At 29.5% G+C, this 16,448-nt stretch overlaps 1 protein-coding gene across 1 annotated transcript in view; it reads left to right on the top strand.

Annotated features, from left to right (window-relative positions):
* The window catches only part of LOC107439313 (uncharacterized), a 117,545-nt gene that overhangs the window by 9,293 nt on the left and 91,804 nt on the right, over positions 1–16,448 (top strand). Inside the window, exons 4-6 of the mRNA XM_087168475.1 lie at positions 10,027–10,170; positions 12,541–12,576; positions 13,869–13,970. Coding sequence (XP_087024601.1) covers positions 10,027–10,170; positions 12,541–12,576; positions 13,869–13,970 — 282 coding nt within the window. The remainder of the gene's footprint in view (positions 1–10,026; positions 10,171–12,540; positions 12,577–13,868; positions 13,971–16,448) is intronic.

Below are 16,448 nucleotides of genomic sequence, written 5' to 3'. Positions count from 1 at the left end.
CTGCACGCGAAGTCGAGCACTTTACGGTAGAACAGTGTAACGAGGACCGATACCGCGCACCCTCAGTCCCTACGCAGACTGACCTTGCATGACTATGCATTAAACAGAAAAAAATAGGTCTTCATTAAATTTGCATTGCGATTTTTCCGAAAAAATGCATTTTTTATTTCGAAAAAAAAATCGACATAACAAAAGCAGCGTGCTTAGCGATTTTAAAAAGTGCTTAAAGGTGCTTATTTTTGATTTACGTTTTTTAAAAGCCCATAAAGGCGCTTTTTTTTATTCGGGATTTGTAAAAAGTGCTTAATTTTCTATCTTTTAAAAAGAGATTTTTTTCTTTGCCGTTGTCGATTGTCGTTCTAACTTACGAAAAATGCATGATTTTTCACAATTTACTCTGCAATATTTATCAGAAACTAGTCATTTTATCATGATTATGTAAAGTTTTTGAAAATGTTTCTGAATTTTATATGTTTATAAAGTAAAAGCTTTAAAAGGTAGAATTTTTTTTATTTTTTATTACTGCACAGGCTATTCTAATTAGTTTTTTTTTTTTGGAAAGTGATTTAAAAATATTTTTTGAGTGCTTAAGAAGTACTTAAAAAGTGCTTATTTTTTGTTGAAATATCTGGCTACGCACCCTGAAAAAGTTTTGAAAAGAAACTCTTTAACATAGGAATTAAAATTTAGATTAGGAGGATATATAATGCGACGGGGGAAAATATTTTTTCGACATAACAAGGTTTTCGAAATATCGAGAGTTCACTGTAATTAAAAATTTTGTGAAGCGAGAGTCTGGTCACTTGAAATCGCATTCAGTTTGTTTTCCTTTTTGTCCATTCCTATTTCCGCCGGATGCAAAACTTTTAACCACTTGTTTCCTTCGCACCCTTTATTATATCGCTTTTAAAACCTACTTGATTTGAAGAAAGCATAGTTCATCTTATTGAAGTCATTTCTTCTTGTGACTCTTTGATTTAGCGACTATTTTCCTCACTTAGTAGTTGTTGTTACTTTTTGTAAGTATTATTAAAATTTACGAATGTGTTTTTTTTTTTAAATCTCGTATCTAGTGATCTTCCCTTGAAAAATACTTCCTCAATGCGAATCCTGTTTTTATTTTTATATTTTAATTAAGAATAATTAAAGCAAAAGGCGTAAATGTTCTTGTATCGAATATTAACTAGTATACCGATTAATTTGGGCTAGTAATGCGAAATTACCAGACTCAACTGGATTTTCCAGTAGACTACTGTGTTTTGGTAGTTTCTCCTGGTCTACTGGTTAAATTAAAATTCTCCTGGTTTTTGTACGTTTTAGAAAATTCTCTAAAATTGAGTTAGTTTTCTAAAAAGAATCCCTATTGAAATAGAATTTTTGTACACATTATTGCTTGAATATTTAAGTAAGTATTACTAATACAGCGAACCTCATATATAAAGCTCAGTTTAAAACTTTTTTAGTTCTAAAATGTTCAGTTTATTTTTATTCAAGGCTTTTTAAATTAATTAAAAAATCTTTTAACCATCTTTGATGAAGTAAATGCCTTTTAATATTCGAAATTATGAGTAAACATAACATTTCAAGTATGTTTAATGTCAATCAAAACTGGAAAATATTGCAGTTTTTTTTATTTTGATGACTATAAAAATCTTTAAAATTCCCTATGTGTAAAATATTTAGTACATTCTGCAACAATTATCATGAAATTTATATTACTAGGAGGCTCCGCCCCCTGCTCGCTAACGCTCGCCAACCCCCGAGAATTGCTACGCAATCCTATGTGGTTCACACCGTGAACCATGGCTCGCTCGCCAATGAACACAATGTTCTAGCACAAAGACATAGTATATTATCATCAAAGACATAGTATTGTACTTATGTAGAAGAATTCTATCAATGTTCTTATTGGCTTTTAAAACAGTATATTAGCTATTTAGATTGTACATGGTGAAAAAATCAAAACATTAGCTAAATGAGAAACATATTAGCAAAATAAATTATCAAACATTGCAGTTACTCACCTAAATTCAACTAAATGTGTATAATAAATTAGTTAGTGCTAGAAATTCTGAAAGTTTTAGAATTTTTTTTTTTTTATTATTTAAAAATATAAACTTTAAACCCTAACTTTTCCTTGTGAGATAAAAACCCTCAAAAAGTCAAGAACACAAAAATTTGTTTTATCGCCAAATGAAATATTTTTTTGGTGATCAGCATTATTGCAATCAATTTCTATATTAATTAACATTTGTGATAAAGTACTTAACATTTTAGAATTAAATAAGGATAAGGATGTCTTACATACAATAAATTAAAATGCATGGCTGTTAGCATTACCCGAGAAATACCACGTGGAGGTCGCCATGCTGCATTTCTAATCGGGGAGTTTTGATTTTGGCAGTTCCCCTTGCCTACTGCCAATAGAAGTTTCAATTAAATTTTTTCCAAAAAACAGTTTTTTCTGCAAAGCTCTAAGAAATTAACACTTAGCATTTAGAATTTCTTTGAAAACACAATCATAGATTTGGCATCTTGGAGCAATTACTGAAAGGCTGTCAAATGACTTAACTCTTGACAGGCCAACATAAAGTTGTCCATGACTAAAAACTTGTTTAGTCAATACTAAACTGATTTTCTCAAAGCCTAATTAATTCCTTATTGAGTTTAAATTGAATATTATCTTGTTTTTAGGGCATGAATCTGAATTGAACAACCTGATAATGCTCACTCTTGTTATTGTTTCCGTTTTTAAAAGCGTTATATGTTGAGCCAGTTTAAATTAAATATTATCATGTTTTTAGGGCATGAATCTGAATTGAACAACCTGATAATGCTCACTCTTGTTATTGTTTCCGTTTTTGAAAGCGTTATATGTTGAGCCAGTTTAAATGAAATATTATCATGTTTTTAGGGCATGAATCTGAATTGAACAACCTGATAATGCTCACTCTTGTTATTGTTTCCGTTTTTAAAAGCGTTATATGTTGAGCCAGTTTAAATTAAATATTATCATGTTTTTAGGGCATGAATCTGAATTGAACAACCTGATAATGCTCACTCTGGTTATTGTTTCCGTTTTTAAAAGCGTTATATGTTGAGCCAGTTTAAATTAAATATTATCATGTTTTTAGGGCATGAATCTGAATTGAACAACCTGATAATGCTCACTCTGGTTATTGTTTCCGTTTTTAAAAGCGTTATATGTTGAGCCAGTTTAAATTAAATATTATCATGTTTTTAGGGCATGAATCTGAATTGAACAACCTGATAATGCTCACTCTTGTTATTGTTTCCGTTTTTAAAAGTGTTATATGTTGAGCCAGTTTAAATGAAATATTATCATGTTTTTAGGGCATGAATCTGAATTGAACAACCTGATAATGCTCACTCTTGTTATTGTTTCCGTTTTTAAAAGCGTTATATGTTGAGCCAGTTTAAATTAAATATTATCATGTTTTTAGGGCATGAATCTGAATTGAACAACCTGATAATGCTCACTCTGGTTATTGTTTCCGTTTTTAAAAGCGCTATATGTTGAGCCACCTCATGTGACATTTGTAGCAGCAATTATTGGTCGATTTTCTAACGTTGCCATTCGGCGAGTTGTAATGAGGCTTTTTTTTTGGTGCCGTGTAAGAGAAATATATATATAGATTTCGTAAAATCTACTGCATTTTTTTCCTATCCATATTATCAGCTATGGTTACGAAACAAATTACAGAACCAAACTTTGCATTAACATTCCTTCTTTTCTCGACGAACTTGGAATATTAACTATCAAAACATGGATGATATTCACAAGCTGAAATTTATGATATCGACGGTTTTATTCCGCGGAACCCTAGGGTTCCAGGAGAGGCTCACAGGGTTTTGCGAGAATTGGGACTTTTTTTTTTAAAATCAGTAATGATCACTCTTGAACTTTATATCCTCAATAATTTAAGCTACTTTATTCAGAGGTAATTCTATGTATACAATAATAATTATTTGAGAATTACTTTTTACCGTTTAATTTAATATTGATCAGAAAAATTTTGCATTGTAAGGCATGCCAGCTTTTACATCATTTTATTCGATCTATACAGATATTTCTTTTTCACGGTAACAATGAAAGTCCTCATTTTTTCGCGTTTGCAGCGAAGAATTGCAATATCAAGTGTGTGATGTGTCATAATCATGAAAGGGTATACTCACTTGTTAGAAAATTTCTGCATGAAAGTTTTTTTCTCGTGTGAACAACAGGAAGGTCAAACAAACTGAGCTATAAGTTGGGTAGAATTAGAAGGTTAAAAGCGAATAGCTTAGATACCAAAGAGAGTGTTCTATATTATGTTTTAATTATACTTATGTTCAATAATGATAACAATCATACTCAATAATAATAGTAGTTTTATAGTTGTAAATTATATAATTGTATTTTTAATAGTAATATTTTTTTTAAATATAATTGTTTTGTTTCTGCATGTTTTTTTCTTCTTTTTTTGCATATTATTTATTTCAATTTAAAATTTTTATTTCATTTAAGTGTTATTGATTAAAAATTATTATTATTATTATTTTAAAGAGGAATTCGTTTTGAAAATCTTAATAATTCATTTATATTTGTAAGATTTTGCCCCAAAACACATTTCAAAAGGATAACGAGCATAGTTTGTAAAGTATACCATATAATATTGCATAGCAAATAGGAGTTGGGAGCGTAGGCGAACAGGGGCGAGCCCTAATGTAATTTTAAATGACAAAATTTGAGCAGAATCGGTTAAGAAGAATATTTAATTTTTATTTTTATAAATTAGAATGGAGAAATGGGGGGGGGGGTAGCCTGGTTGGTAGGGCACTGGGCCCATGTCCAAGAGTTCGTGAGTTCGATCCCAGGCCGGCCGACGACTCCCCGTGTAGTAAACGGTGACTGATACACGTTAAATCTGTCGAGTCGCAAAGTCCTCCATGTTCCCATAACAAATAAATACCTCTGGGGGTACTGATCCAGGAGTTTCATTGTCTTCTAGATTGGTTAAAAAATTACAAGGCTACAGAGTTGAACATTAATAGTCGTAAACCCAAAATTGGGTCGGCTGTTCAGCGACGAATATAAAATAAAATAAAATGGAGAATAAGATACTTGCAAGTGACGTAGTGTGGGTATCTCGATCCTCATTGGTTATTGAAACGTGGCATTTGTTTACGTTAGTAAGTGTTCTTTCCATTTTAGTTCGAGTAAGTCAAGTCCGTCAAGTGTTCACTTAAGTGACACATTCTAAGTTCTTACACGAAGATTCTTTCTCAAAGATTTTAATTGTTTCACTATCACAGAGACTTAACACAAAGACAGGCACGAAGCCATAAGGAACGTAAACAAACTAATTATGCATCGAAGTTGCCAGGTGCACAAAACAAAAATATATCACGGTTACAATAAAACGCATAAGTAATAAATAAGAAGTTAAGTAAAAGAAGTAGACGAGAAAGAATTATATTTCAACTCATTCGATGGGCGATACGGCTTTGTATTTAATTAACTTTCCGCTAATTAACATTCTAATTTATGTAGAAAAACTCAGCTCATTTTTAATTTTTATGGAAGAAATTAAATAATTGCATGATTATTCTGTTTGTTTTTTTAAAAAATTAGTGCAGCACTATTAGTTCTATTGATAATTAATTTGTAAACGAGAAAAACGCTGTTTTTCGAAGCTCTGACTCCAAGAAAAATTTAAAGAAAGCCTCAGTGTAAGTGCCTTACACTTGAAACAATGCAATGATTTTAAACTATATATATAATCTTGCCGTGAAGAATAATTTGAGCTTTAGAACTAACAAATAACTTAAATATTTTAAAAGCTATTCATTTTTTTTTTTAAATCTCCAATCTGGCGACATTTTAACACCTTGGTGAATATTTTCAAAATTAATGCCTTATTCTCAGTTTTTGCAATTTTGTATGATTACGCTCAGGAGTCGTCGCGGGCCACATGTCGAGAGCTGGCGAGCCGTGGATTGTGCCGAATTTATTATTTATTGGAAATGTTACGGGGCGTAACTATTAATTTTAAGAACTTAAATTTTCAAATGTCTAATAATTAATTGCAATTTTAATTTATAAAAACTAAAGGGAAGAGTCCTGATTTCCTTTTCAGTTTGCTTTTGAAAATTAAATAAAATAACAAGAAATTAATGTATTAATTATGCTTTATTTTGCTTAGGTTTGTTTTTATTTCCTTATCTAATTTTAAATCTATGACAGTGAAGTTTTTTATGATGGAAGTCTCTAAAAAATATATTTAATATTCTCCCTTTTTTATTTATTCAATTCCTACTATTAGTTCACACTCTCCCTATATATCTTGTTCAAATTTTCAATCGTTTAATAAAATACTTTTTATTCATCCACTCAAGTGTTCAAATACATTTTAGACTTTATTCAATTGCTACTATTAGTTCACACTCTCCCTATATATCTTGTTCAAATTTTCAATCGTTTAATAAAATACTTTTTATTCATCCACTCAAGTGTTCAAATACATTTTAGACTTTATTCAATTGCTACTATTAGTTCACACTCTCCCTATATATCTTGTTCAAATTTTCAATCGTTTAATAAAATACTTTTTATTCATCCACTCAAGTGTTCAAATACATTTTAGACTTTATTCAATTGCTACTATTAGTTCACACTCTCCCTATATATCTTGTTCAAATTTTCAATCGTTTAATAAAATACTTTTTATTCATCCACTCAAGTGTTCAAATACATTTTAGACTTTATTCAATTGCTACTATTAGTTCACACTCTCCCTATATATCTTGTTCAAATTTTCAATCGTTTAATAAAATACTTTTTATTCATCCACTCAACTTCAAATACATTTTAGACTTTATTCAATTCCTACTATTAGTTCACACTCTCCCTATATATCTTGTTCAAATTTTCAATCGTTTAATAAAATACTTTTTATTCATCCACTCAACTTCAAATACATTTTAGACTTTATTCAATTCCTACTATTATTTCACACTCTCCCTATATATCTTGTTCAAATTTTCAATCGTTTAATAAAATACTTTTTATTCATCCACTCAAGTGTTCAAATACATTTTAGACTTTATTCAATTGCTACTATTAGTTCACACTCTCCCTATATATCTTGTTCAAATTTTCAATCGTTTAATAAAATACTTTTTATTCATCCACTCAAGTGTTCAAATACATTTTAGACTTTATTCAATTGCTACTATTAGTTCACACTCTCCCTATATATCTTGTTCAAATTTTCAATCGTTTAATAAAATACTTTTTATTCATCCACTCAACTTCAAATACATTTTAGACTTTATTCAATTCCTACTATTATTTCACACTCTCCCTATATATCTTGTTCAAATTTTCAATCGTTTAATAAAATACTTTTTATTCATCCACTCAACTTCAAATACATTTTAGACTTTATTCAATTCCTACTATTATTTCACACTCTCCCTATATATCTTGTTCAAATTTTCAATCGTTTAATAAAATACTTTTTATTCATCCACTCAAGTGTTCAAATACATTTTAGACTTTATTCAATTGCTACTATTAGTTCACACTCTCCCTATATATCTTGTTCAAATTTTCAATCGTTTAATAAAATACTTTTTATTCATCCACTCAAGTGTTCAAATACATTTTAGACTTTATTCAATTGCTACTATTAGTTCACACTCTCCCTATATATCTTGTTCAAATTTTCAATCGTTTAATAAAATACTTTTTATTCATCCACTCAAGTGTTCAAATACATTTTAGACTTTATTCAATTGCTACTATTAGTTCACACTCTCCCTATATATCTTGTTCAAATTTTCAATCGTTTAATAAAATACTTTTTATTCATCCACTCAACTTCAAATACATTTTAGACTTTATTCAATTCCTACTATTATTTCACACTCTCCCTATATATCTTGTTCAAATTTTCAATCGTTTAATAAAATACTTTTTATTCATCCACTCAAGTGTTCAAATACATATTTTTTTTAAACTTGTAGTGGATGACACTTGATATTAATACAGTTTTTTCAAACATTAATTCATTCAATAAATTTAATTAATTAAATTTATATTTATATGGGAGAAAATTTTTTAATTATTTAAAAAAAAGTAACTAAAATTAAATGTTTCTTTGTTGACCTAAGTAGGAATTGACTTAAATTTTTTTTTTACATTAATTGTTATAATTAAGATTAAAAAAACACAGATTTTTTAAGTACTTTTCAGCGTTGGTTAATAATCCCTCATTTTCTTCCTTCTATGATTAAATATGTGACACACTGGCTTATACAGATATTGTGATTCGATTTGTGTGTTCAGCTTTCACTCGATTTGGTTAGTCGTGATTCTGCATAAAGTTTTCGTGTCACGGGAGGGGGGGCGGGGGAGAGAACATGGCAAAGGAAGAAAACAAAAGTCACGTATAATTTTTGTATAGTGTTCGATTTCAAATAATCTATAATTCATCATTTTTGAAGGCTTTTTAATTTCTCCTATTCTAAGAAGAAGTACGCGAAAGAGTTAAGTACTGTGTATCTAAAGTTTGGAAGATAGCATATTTATACTGGGTTAGACTTAGTAATGTGTGTTTATCTGTATCGATTCTTTTAAGAGAATGGATTAGTGTTTAGTTTTGTGTGTGTCTATTTTGCGAGTTCAGGAGTTTGAGTATACATTGGATTTAAATTTCAGTTGTGTGTACCTATAGTTCAAGAGATTGGCTATATATTGGATTAGAGTTTGGTTGTGAGTATCTATAGTTCAAGAGATTGAATATATATTGGATTAGAATTTAGTGTGTATCTATAGTTCAAAAGATTGGATATATACCTATTGGATTAGAGTTTAGTTGTGTGTAACTATAGTTTAAGAGATTGGATTAGACTTTAGTTTTGTTTATGTACCTATTGTTCAAGAGATTGGATATATATATTGGATTGGAGTGTGGTTGTGTGTAACTATAGTTCAAGAGATTGGATTAGAGTTTAGTTTTGTGTATATACCTATTGTTCAAGAGATTGGATTAGAGTTTAGTTTTGTGTATATACCTATTGTTCAAGAGATTGGATATATAATGGATTAGAGTGTGGTTGTGTGTAACTATAGCTCAAGAGATTGGATTAGAGTTTAGTTGCCTATTATATTAGTTAGAGTACCTATAGTTCAAGAGATTGGATTTATATAATCTTGAATTTGTCAAGAAATCGATGTCAAAGTAATTCCCCTTATTTTAGTTCTTTATATAATGCATTTATATATATATAATAAAAAAAAAGTTAAAAAAAGTTTTTTTTTAAAATTTAAGAAAAGGCCAAACAGGAGAGCGGATCGTTAAACGCCGCTGGATTGTAAAATCACAGCCCAGAACGATTAAAAAAATTCTTATTTATTTTGGGCGGTAATCCTAGCCTGCCTGATATCTATATGATTTTTTTGAGGAAAAAAAAAATATCGAAATATAGAAAAAAAAATATGGATAAAAGAAATTCGACTACCCTATTTACAACTTTGGAATTTCGTGTCGAATTTTGGTTTTAGTTTGAAAAAATCATTAAGGCCGTCGACAAAATATGTTTCTAAATCTTCTTTGTCGACTATTTCTTTTCATATTCCCTATCACTAAGATTCCGTCAGATATATAATATCACCTTAACATACTCTGCCCGATTTCCATTTCTGTAATTTTATTTTGAAATTTTAGTTTCTGTTTGAAATAAATTAAGTACATCGATAAAGTAGGTTCCTTAATCTTTTGTCGAATATTCTTTCATTTCCATTGTGCCAAAGATTCCATTTGATCTGTAACTTCACCAACGCTTCATCTGTCCTATTAACATTTCTGGAATTTTATTTTGAAATTTTGGCTTTCTCTGAAAAAAATAATTGAAGCCTCCGACAAAACGTTTTTTGTCCTTCAATTCCATATTTTCTAAGACTCCATAAAATGTAGAATTTCACTTTAAAACTGCTTTTTATTTATTTATTTTTTGTAGTCTGGTCCAACTAAGGACGAAATAAGAGAGATCTGCAGTCCCGGCAGCGTGAAGGAAAAAGCTCATTTCCTGAACAAAATGGCTTCTGAAAATGATGTATCCAAACTTTCAATAAGTAATAGGAGAAGAGATCGTGATGACAAGGTGAGTTTTTTTTAAAAAAATTAATTAAAATTGATTAAAATTTTATTCTTTTTATTAATTTACTAGCTTAATACCCGTTCTCAGTAGAGGATGGAAAAAAAAATTAAACTAACAATAAAACACTACTAAACAACACTACGAAATCATGCACAAAACTGAAAGACGCATAACACAATTAATAAAGATAAAATAATTCCTTTTTCTATTTATTATTTTTTATCCCTGCTGGTGACTTTACGTTATTAGATCAAACAAAACACGTTTTTAGTAGTTTATCCCATCTGAATAACGATCAACTGTATTCTGTATCTTCTGAAATGATGTTATTGCTCGAGGCCAACTCATCATGGTCAAAATTTACCTCAATCAAGCGATTTTCTCTGATCTACCTATTCTATCGAGTCCCTTAAAATATGTTTTTCAGCAATATATTTATTAAAACTTTACAGTTATGCAGTTTTAGTAGGTACCAAATATACTAATTATGTCTGCATTGATATGTTTGGTATTAAATTAAATTGAAGCGACTACCATAAGTGTGTGTTACCAAAAGTATAAGCGTTGGCTTCAATAATAGTATTGCGATTTTTTACTTTTTCCCTAAACGAATTCGTACCATATCTCTATTAGTTTTTCTATTTAGTGCATAGTCTGTTTTTTTCTTCTAGGTCTACCTATTACCAAAATTAATTAAGCTTCGTGGGCATCAATAATAGTTTGGCGATTTACTACGCTTTTCCTAAATTAATTAGTATCATTTCTCCATTAATTTTCCCGTTTCGGACGTATCTTTAGTACCGACCCCAATGCCGACGTGAAATGTTCTCAGTGCTTGGCGGATCATAGGTTAGGATTTCCTTTCCGTCAGGCTGACAGTGTGAGGTTTTCGTGGTTTCACCTCTATGTATGGATTAGTTCCATCCAAAAGTCCTCCATGAAGGGAAATTTTCCCAATACTTGATCCAGGAGTTCGAAATTACACGGCTCAGGAGTTGAACATTAGTAGTCGTAAACCCAAACGATTGGTCCGGTGTTCAACGACGGTTAGGAAATATAAAATTAAATTTTCTTTTAGGGATAACTGTGGAGGCTCAGGTGATAGAGCGTTCGCCTTCCGATGAGGTGAACCGGGTTGTTCTAATCCCTTTGATGGCTGATCGATACGAATTCCGCACCCGGCTCGCGCCGACCACAGTGCTGACGTAAAAAATATTCTCAGTGGTATACGGATCATGGGTTAGAGTCTCCTTGCCGTCAGGCTAACCCTGGGAGGTTTTCCTCTCTGTGTAACGCAAATGGGGGATAGTTCCATAAAAAAGTCCTCCACGAAGGCAAATTTCTCCCATTACTTGATCCAGGAGTTCCTTGTCTTCTGGATTGGGCTCAAAATTACAACGATGCGGAGTTGAAAATTAGTAGTCGTGAACTCAAAAAATTGGGTCAGCTATTCAACGAACTTTTAATTTGAAAAATATTGAAAAAATTTGATAATATAATAAAATTCTGATGTTCTCGAAGATTGTGACTAAAAATTGATAAAATCCTATTTATAGTTTTGAAATATTTATTTACATTTTATTTTATTATATTTATTTTAATAATTAATTATTTTTTAAATTTAAATATGGAAATTGCTTGAACACGCATTAATAAAGTTTCTATAAAAATGTTTTAAAATTTTTTTAATGGCATTATTTTTTATTTTGTGATCAGTTTTGTGCTTTTCAATTGCTTTTTTTTTTTTTGGCATTTTTTATAGAACTTTTTTGTCATCAATATGTTAGCTCTGATAATCAGTAATCACGAAAAAAACAAAACAATTATTTAAAGTCACACTTTTATGTAAGTTCTAAGTTCCCAACGTAAGTGGGGAAAAAAAATCCGATAGCTACACCTGATAATTCACACAATAAAAATATCATACGAAGACAGTTTCAATAAATTTCATTCTTTATTTATTATCGTGTTCGATGACACGATAGTAAATTGTAAAAATAAAACCGTTTGTTTTAACTTAAAATTTATGCTTGCCAATTTGACAAACCTTATTTATTTCATACTTCCTGTTCCAAATGGGATTCTTTTTCCCCACCCGTTGCCATTCAATGGATGAAAAGTTAAATTAACGTCTACTCTAATAACTACTTCAGTATTATCCAATTAAGCAGTCACCAGATTGTTTCTTTATAAATTTAGATTTATTAACTAATTCAATTTAATGTCATTCGTATAAAAGCATAAATTTTTTAGAGGTAAGATTTCTTTAGAATTAAACGTGCCATGTTTGTTAAAAAAGTGTTTTAATTCTACAGTTACTATTATATATTTATGTTTTTATGTGTATTTTTTTATTAATTTTATTCTTTTCAGGGAGGAGAATATGATGATATGTGCTCTGTTTCTAGCGTAAGTTTGTTTTTATTTCTTTATGAATAGCTAATATGTATTATTTCACTTTTGATAAAGGCATATTTAACGTTTCGCTGTTTGTACTGATATGCTAACTAATTGTAATGCATTTGGAAGCTGCAACTAATGTACTTTTAATCAAAGTATTTTTTGTTAAGGAAATTTAGATTATTTTTGACTGGGATTTTTTTAATATAAAACTATGTAACTGGTAAAAACTTTTAAAATAATTATTATTAATAATTATAATATTTATTAATTTTTTTACTTTAATTAAAGTACCTTTATAGCACTTAAACAAGTTTATTTTGATATCTTTTAACCAAGATTCTTTTTGATGAATACGCAAGTGTCCCAATTCAAACCAGAAATAACAAAATCAAATGACACTCGGGATTATTTATTTATTTATTTATTAAAACTGCTCTTAAAAAATATATTCCCATATTGTAAGTAATAAGTTCGTAATAATAATGAGTGACCCAATAAGTACGTAATAATGAATTTCAACTTTATTCTTATAATTATTTAGATGAAATTTTCAAGCAGAGTTTAGTATAAGTGTGTCTCAATTTCAGAGATTCAAAGTCTAATATCCTTCTTCTAGATAAGATATAAGTGGTCTTAATCTTTTAAACGCATGGGCATATTCGATTTCAAAAACACAAAAACCCACTGAAAAAAGTACTTAAATTCTCTCCCCAATTAATCGAACTAAATGGGTATTATGGTCGGTGTTTGTGCCACAAAATAGCATATTTCATCATAATTGTGGACTTAGCACACTCTTAATTGTAATTTTTTATTTAATGAAAAATTACAATTATGATGAAATATGCTTTTTTGTGACAAAAACACAGACCGTAATATCAAATTTTAAGAAAATTATTTTGATGAAAACAAATGAACGGACCAGGGAAAAACCTTATGAACTTGTTACTGGGCTATAGGACCATAGGAAATTTCTACCTCTGACTGGTATTGCTAAAAATATTGTAATATCTTTTATTACATAAAAAGTCCTAAGGCGGTTTGATATTTTTTTTCCCAATGTACTGCAATAAACAATTTTGATAAATATGTATACTTGTTATATTATTTGAAAAAATATTCTGTACTCAACACAGTATATTTTTTACAGTATATAAAATTGCGGTATATTATATTATTTGAAAAAATATTTAGTATACTCAATTATTCAGAACTCAAATAAATATTCAGTACTGAAAAAAAAAAAATCAGCACTCAAAAAATACTCAGTACTCAACTCAGTATATTTTTCTCAACAGCTTGATCCAAGACGAAAAGAGTGGATACTTAAATCCGCTTCCAGTGATTATCACGAATTAGTTAGATTATTGCGAGAAGAACCTAAACTGGTGAATGTCACTGTAAGTATCCATTTTATTTTTAAAAAATTTACTTTTTAATTTTATATGGAAGTCTTGGGACAATAGAGTGATTAGCCAGATTACCTTAGTGTTGTTTCCAGATTGTTACTTTAAAGTTTCTGGAATTTTCATTCTATGACATATTTGTGTATGAATATTATGTTTTTCTTCAAAAATACCCTTCTAAACAATACCGAATATTTCCTGATATAACTTATTTAGGATAAGGAGCCCTTCAAATATTGTGTAAGCACATAAAGAGGTTTTTTTTTTATTAATTTTGCTGACAATGGGGGAAGCATATAAACAATGCTTACGCAAAAAAAAAAAAAAAAAAAAAAATCCCCTTTTTGAAATTATTTTTAATGCAAGAAAAGGGAGGAGGGAAAATCAGTTTCGGAAAAATTTACCATTTGGAAAGATACATTTGGAGAAATGAAAAATTTGAAAAACAATATCTTTAACGAGTTACGTTTCATGAAATAGTCATTATTTTTTTTTATAAAATACTAGAGGACTAAGCCCCTAGTTCGCTGACGCTCACCAACCCCGATGATTGCTTCGCAATAATTTCTGTTTTTTGTCATGAAATAGTTGAAATTATTCGACTAAAAGTATATGTACTAAAAAGAACATTTCTCCCGCCACTTCCCATGTCCAAATATTTCCCTCCCTTATGATATACTACTATTAAGATCTATTAGTGAATTTAAATCATTTTTCTAAGTAATCATTTTTTGAAATAACATTTAAAATTAAAAGTATACTGTTTTAACAAATTTAGTAAATTCACAACTGTGATTTAATATTTTTGCTTACCAAACTAACGGATGTATAATTTAAATAGAATTTTTGCATTCATCACTTTGTTCATGAAGCTGAAAGTTAAATTCTAAATCACTTAACGAATCTCTTTTTACCTTAATTCATAACAGTATGGAGTAATTTGCACCTAAAAATTTTTAATTTTTTTTTAAGAAACGAAATTAAACTAAATAAATATTAAACACATAACTAACTATTCAACACTACTTAAATTATTATTTGAGACAATCCAACCAAATGAATTACTATTTATAACTACAATGTTGCCAATTTTGATAAAGAAATACCCGATTTTTACGGTGCCACGTAAGAGAAAAAAATATAATAGATAAACGTATTTAAACTTATAATTTGTTGTGGGGCAGCCGAAGACCCCATTTTATTTATTATTTTTTAAAAAGTACCTTATAGTGGAAAAATAATTGCGTGTCTCAATCACTAGAATCCCAGAGAGACCGCAAAACATTCGATACGAGCATTAAAAAAAAGCAAATAGAATTTTTTTTATAGTTGGCCCAAAAGAAACTGTAGACGGTGAAGGATATACGTAAATCTACGCCCACCCTACTCGTGCGTGCAGGTTATGTAGTGCGCGTGCCAAAAATTCCAAAGTCAACGGGTGGGCACCTAAAAATCATCTCGTCTGCAAGGGGGCTTCCTGGTAATATCTTTAAGACCCCCTGACAGAAGAAATATGTGGTGCAAGTGAAAGGTATGACAGTTTTCCTCGTTGACTTGGTTATGTGATGGTGTTTTAAAGAAAATGTAGGCGTGTTTACATGCTATGGAATATATTTTACTTGTTAATCTTTAGATCGCTGTAACCGTGATTGATTTCACTCCAATGTGGCTGGGTAGTTTCGTCCTTTAAAAAATGTCTTACTAAAGATTGTAATTTGTAGTTTTTTTTTAAATTTATTTTTCTTTTTGTTTTATTTGAAAGTATGGGGCTGCGATGGCAAGTTTTTCCATCCATAAATAAGTTTCTTCCATCCCAAGTGGAAGAAAGGGAAGAAAATCTTTAGAAATGTAAAGAATTAAAACGATTATTTTAAACAGTTTATTGTCGCACTATACTTTAAATAATAGTTTTAACTCCGAAGCTTTTTAATGCATTCTTAACACTAAACATACCAACACTTAATATCTACCTATTTCTACCATAGACGGTCAAATGACCGGACTTAATGTTTCTTGATTGAAATAAGAAATTTTAATTCATTGCTCGATGCATTTTTTACATATACAGGGTATTTCCATTGTACATTTTCCGCAAACATATTTCTTCTAATTATTATTATTTCTATCATTATTATTATTTCTATAATTCTTACAATTATAAGAATATATATGAGAATTATAATTCTTATAATTATTCTTATAATTAATATTATTTCTTCTAAGAACTTGTGCTGTCTCGATTGTTTCGACATTTTTCTGGGTAAAAACTAACAGTTAGTTAGAAATGAAGTAAAGCTATCCAAAAAATATAAGCTACTTACCAAAGCATGTAGTTTGTGTCGCTTTTTCTGTCACAAAAATGTCAATCTAAAATTTTAGGTACTTTCTTGAAATTTGAATTCACAGTTATTCTGATTGAACTCACTACGTAACAGTCTTTGCAGAAATGTGCAACTATAATCGAATGCAATA

Source organism: Parasteatoda tepidariorum, chromosome 7 (assembly GCF_982258835.1).
Source record: "Parasteatoda tepidariorum strain Cologne lab strain chromosome 7, Ptep-v5.0, whole genome shotgun sequence".
In the NCBI taxonomy this organism is placed as follows: Eukaryota; Metazoa; Arthropoda; class Arachnida; order Araneae; family Theridiidae; genus Parasteatoda; species Parasteatoda tepidariorum.
The sequence above is the reverse complement of the archived record's forward strand: the minus strand, read 5'-3'. Positions and strand labels throughout refer to the sequence as shown.